This window comes from Tachyglossus aculeatus, chromosome 10 (assembly GCF_015852505.1).
Source record: "Tachyglossus aculeatus isolate mTacAcu1 chromosome 10, mTacAcu1.pri, whole genome shotgun sequence".
Lineage (NCBI taxonomy): Eukaryota > Metazoa > Chordata > Mammalia > Monotremata > Tachyglossidae > Tachyglossus > Tachyglossus aculeatus.
In genome coordinates, this window is record NC_052075.1 from 17882499 (window position 1) to 17885170 (window position 2672).

The 2672-nt window shown below is 54.4% G+C and overlaps 1 protein-coding gene across 1 annotated transcript; it reads left to right on the top strand.

Moving 5' to 3' along the window:
* The first annotated feature begins 294 nt into the window (after nt 1-294).
* RHOH (ras homolog family member H) lies at nt 295-2215 on the top strand. The gene has a single exon (XM_038753062.1). The coding sequence runs from the start codon at nt 441-443 to the stop codon at nt 1014-1016; it is 576 nt and encodes a 191-aa protein (XP_038608990.1). The 5' UTR covers nt 295-440; the 3' UTR covers nt 1017-2215.
* Nucleotides 2216-2672: the final 457 nt, after the last annotated feature.

The following is a 2672-nucleotide window of genomic DNA, read 5'->3' on the forward strand; positions in this document are numbered from 1 at the left end:
ATGGGGATTAAAACTGTGAGCCCCCCGTGGGAGAACCTGATCACCTTGTAACCTCCCCAGTGCTTAGAACAGTCCTTTGCACGTAGTAAGTGCTTAACAAATACTGTTATTATTATTATTATTATGACAATACACCAGAATTGGCTGAAACAGTCCCAATCATCATCATCACCAATCGTATTTATTGAGCGCTTACTATGTGCAGAGCACTGTACTAAGCGCTTGGGAAGTACAAATTGGCATCGATTGACTGATATATTAAATCCTCACTTGTCTTTCAGGGAGAAGCCGGAACGTAGCAGGCTCCGGAAGCCCTCTAAGCCCCCCACCCTGCCGGTCCTTGAGTAGAGCAGAGCATAAAGCCTCTCCACCCTCGCCGGATGGGGCCACGGCGGGACCCCTAAGGCCCGGAGCCAGGACCAAACCGCGCGGCCGGAACCATGCTCAGCTCCATCAAATGCGTGCTGGTCGGGGACGCCGCCGTGGGGAAGACCTCGCTCCTGGTCCGCTTCACCTCCGAGACCTTCCCCGACACGTACAAGCCCACGGTGTATGAGAACACGGGGGTGGACGTCTTCATGGACGGCATCCAGATCAGCCTGGGCCTCTGGGACACGGCGGGCAACGACGCCTTCAAGAGCATCCGGCCCCTGTCCTACCAACAGGCAGACGTGGTGCTCATGTGCTACTCCGTGGCCAACCACGGCTCGTTCCTCAACCTGAGGAACAAGTGGATCGCCGAGGTCCGGAGCGCCCTGCCCTGTACCCCGGTGCTCGTGGTGGCTACGCAGACCGACCAGAGGGAGGTGGGGCCCCACCGCGCGGCCTGCATCAGCCCGGCCGACGGCAAGCGGCTGGCCCAGGACGTCCGGGCCAAGGGCTACCTGGAGTGCTCGGCTCTGAGCAACAGGGGGGTGCAGCAGGTATTCGAGTGCGCCGTCCGGACGGCCGTCAACCAGGCCAAGAAGCAGAGGCGGAGGAAGCTCTTCTCCATCAACGAGTGTCGGATCTTCTAGGGCTGGGGCTGAGGCTGGACTGGGCTGGACTGGCTGGGGCTGGAATGGACTGGGCTGGGGCGGACGCTAGACTAGATTAGGAGAAGCTGCGATCAGTGTAATAATGTATTTATGTAAATGTAGTCTAAACTGTAAGCCTCGTGTGGGACAGGGACTATGCCCAACATATTTGCGCCCTCTCGGCCCCTCTGCCCTCCGACCTTCATGCTGACTGGACTCTCTCCCGAGCCCGGGGGGGTCTAGTAAAGGCCCCACGGCCTCGGCTCGGGTGCTACTTCAGTGACTCCGGTGTACCTGGCCCTGGGCTCCTCCAGAGGGTGAGAATTTACTGATCTGGACCCCCCCACGTAGGGCCGGAGGGTCCCACAAACATCCCGCAACCCTGGGCTTCCCCTGTTTGGCCCCAGGCCAGACTCCTTTCCCGGAAGCAAATTTTACCCGAACTATGACACACCCCCACGGTGCTCACCCCCATCACTCGTGCTGATGGGTCACACCTGCTGATGTTACACGGAGGAAGACAATCTCTTATCATTAATATTATTATTATTATTATTATGGTACTTGCTAAGCGCTCACTATTTGTCAAGCACTGTTCTAAGCACCGGGGTCAATGCTTGACACTGGGAGGATTCTGGAATACTTTGGATTCCGTGACTTTCAGCCCACCGGGCCATCGGAGTCAACATTCCTGACGTTCACCCGGCTCCTTTGATCTGGGCACCCTGCTTGGGGTCTGCTGAAAGCCCCTTTTACAGACAGGGCAACCGAGGGTCAGAAAGGTCCAGAGGCTACCTAGAGTCCACCCAGCTATGCCCTGGAGCTGGATTCAGTTCTCGGTTTCTGGCTGGATGTTTTAATCCCTGTAACCTCTGTGACCCTTGGGCTCCACGATCCTAGCTCTGGGATGGAAGTCCTGCTCGTTGGGATGAAATGATCTCATTAATCTGCACATTGTGGACAGCTTGTTGTGCTCACTGGAGCCCTAAGGCAAATTTCAGGGTGTGGGGAAGGTAATAGGTTATGCTTCAAACCCGGGCCCTGTCATCAAACCAGTAAGGGACAGAGGAATCATCTGGGCCATCCAACTGTCATCATCTCTCACCAACCACCCAACAGTCCTTGACTAGAGTCCATTTCCTTAGGCCCAAAAGTCCACTGCCCAGTGTACGTCAGCCAGTGTTCATTTAATCAATCAATTAATGGTATTTATTGAGTGCTTAGTGTGTGCAGAGCACTGTACTAAGCGCCTGGGAGAGTACGGTATTAATAATATAACAGACACATTCCCTGCCCACAGTGAGCTTACAGTCTAGAGGGGGAAAGAGACATTAATATAAATAAATGTATTACAGCTATGTACATAAGTGCTGTGGGGCCAAGGTCCCAGGGAGGGAGCAGGGAATAAATGAAAGAAGTCAGGGCAATGCGGAAAGGAGTGGAAGAAAAGGAAATGAGGGCTTAGTCAGGGAAGGCCTCTTGGAGGAGATGTGCTTTCGATAAGGCACATTTCCCCCAGTGAAATGTTCATTTCCTAGAGTCCATTGCCCAGAGGAAAAACAACCCAGGTCCATCACCCAGTGACCAAATCAATGTGTGGGGCTCCTGGAGTTTGTCTTAAGGCAACTGGAAAACAGCAGGGGAGTCTGGGCTCTG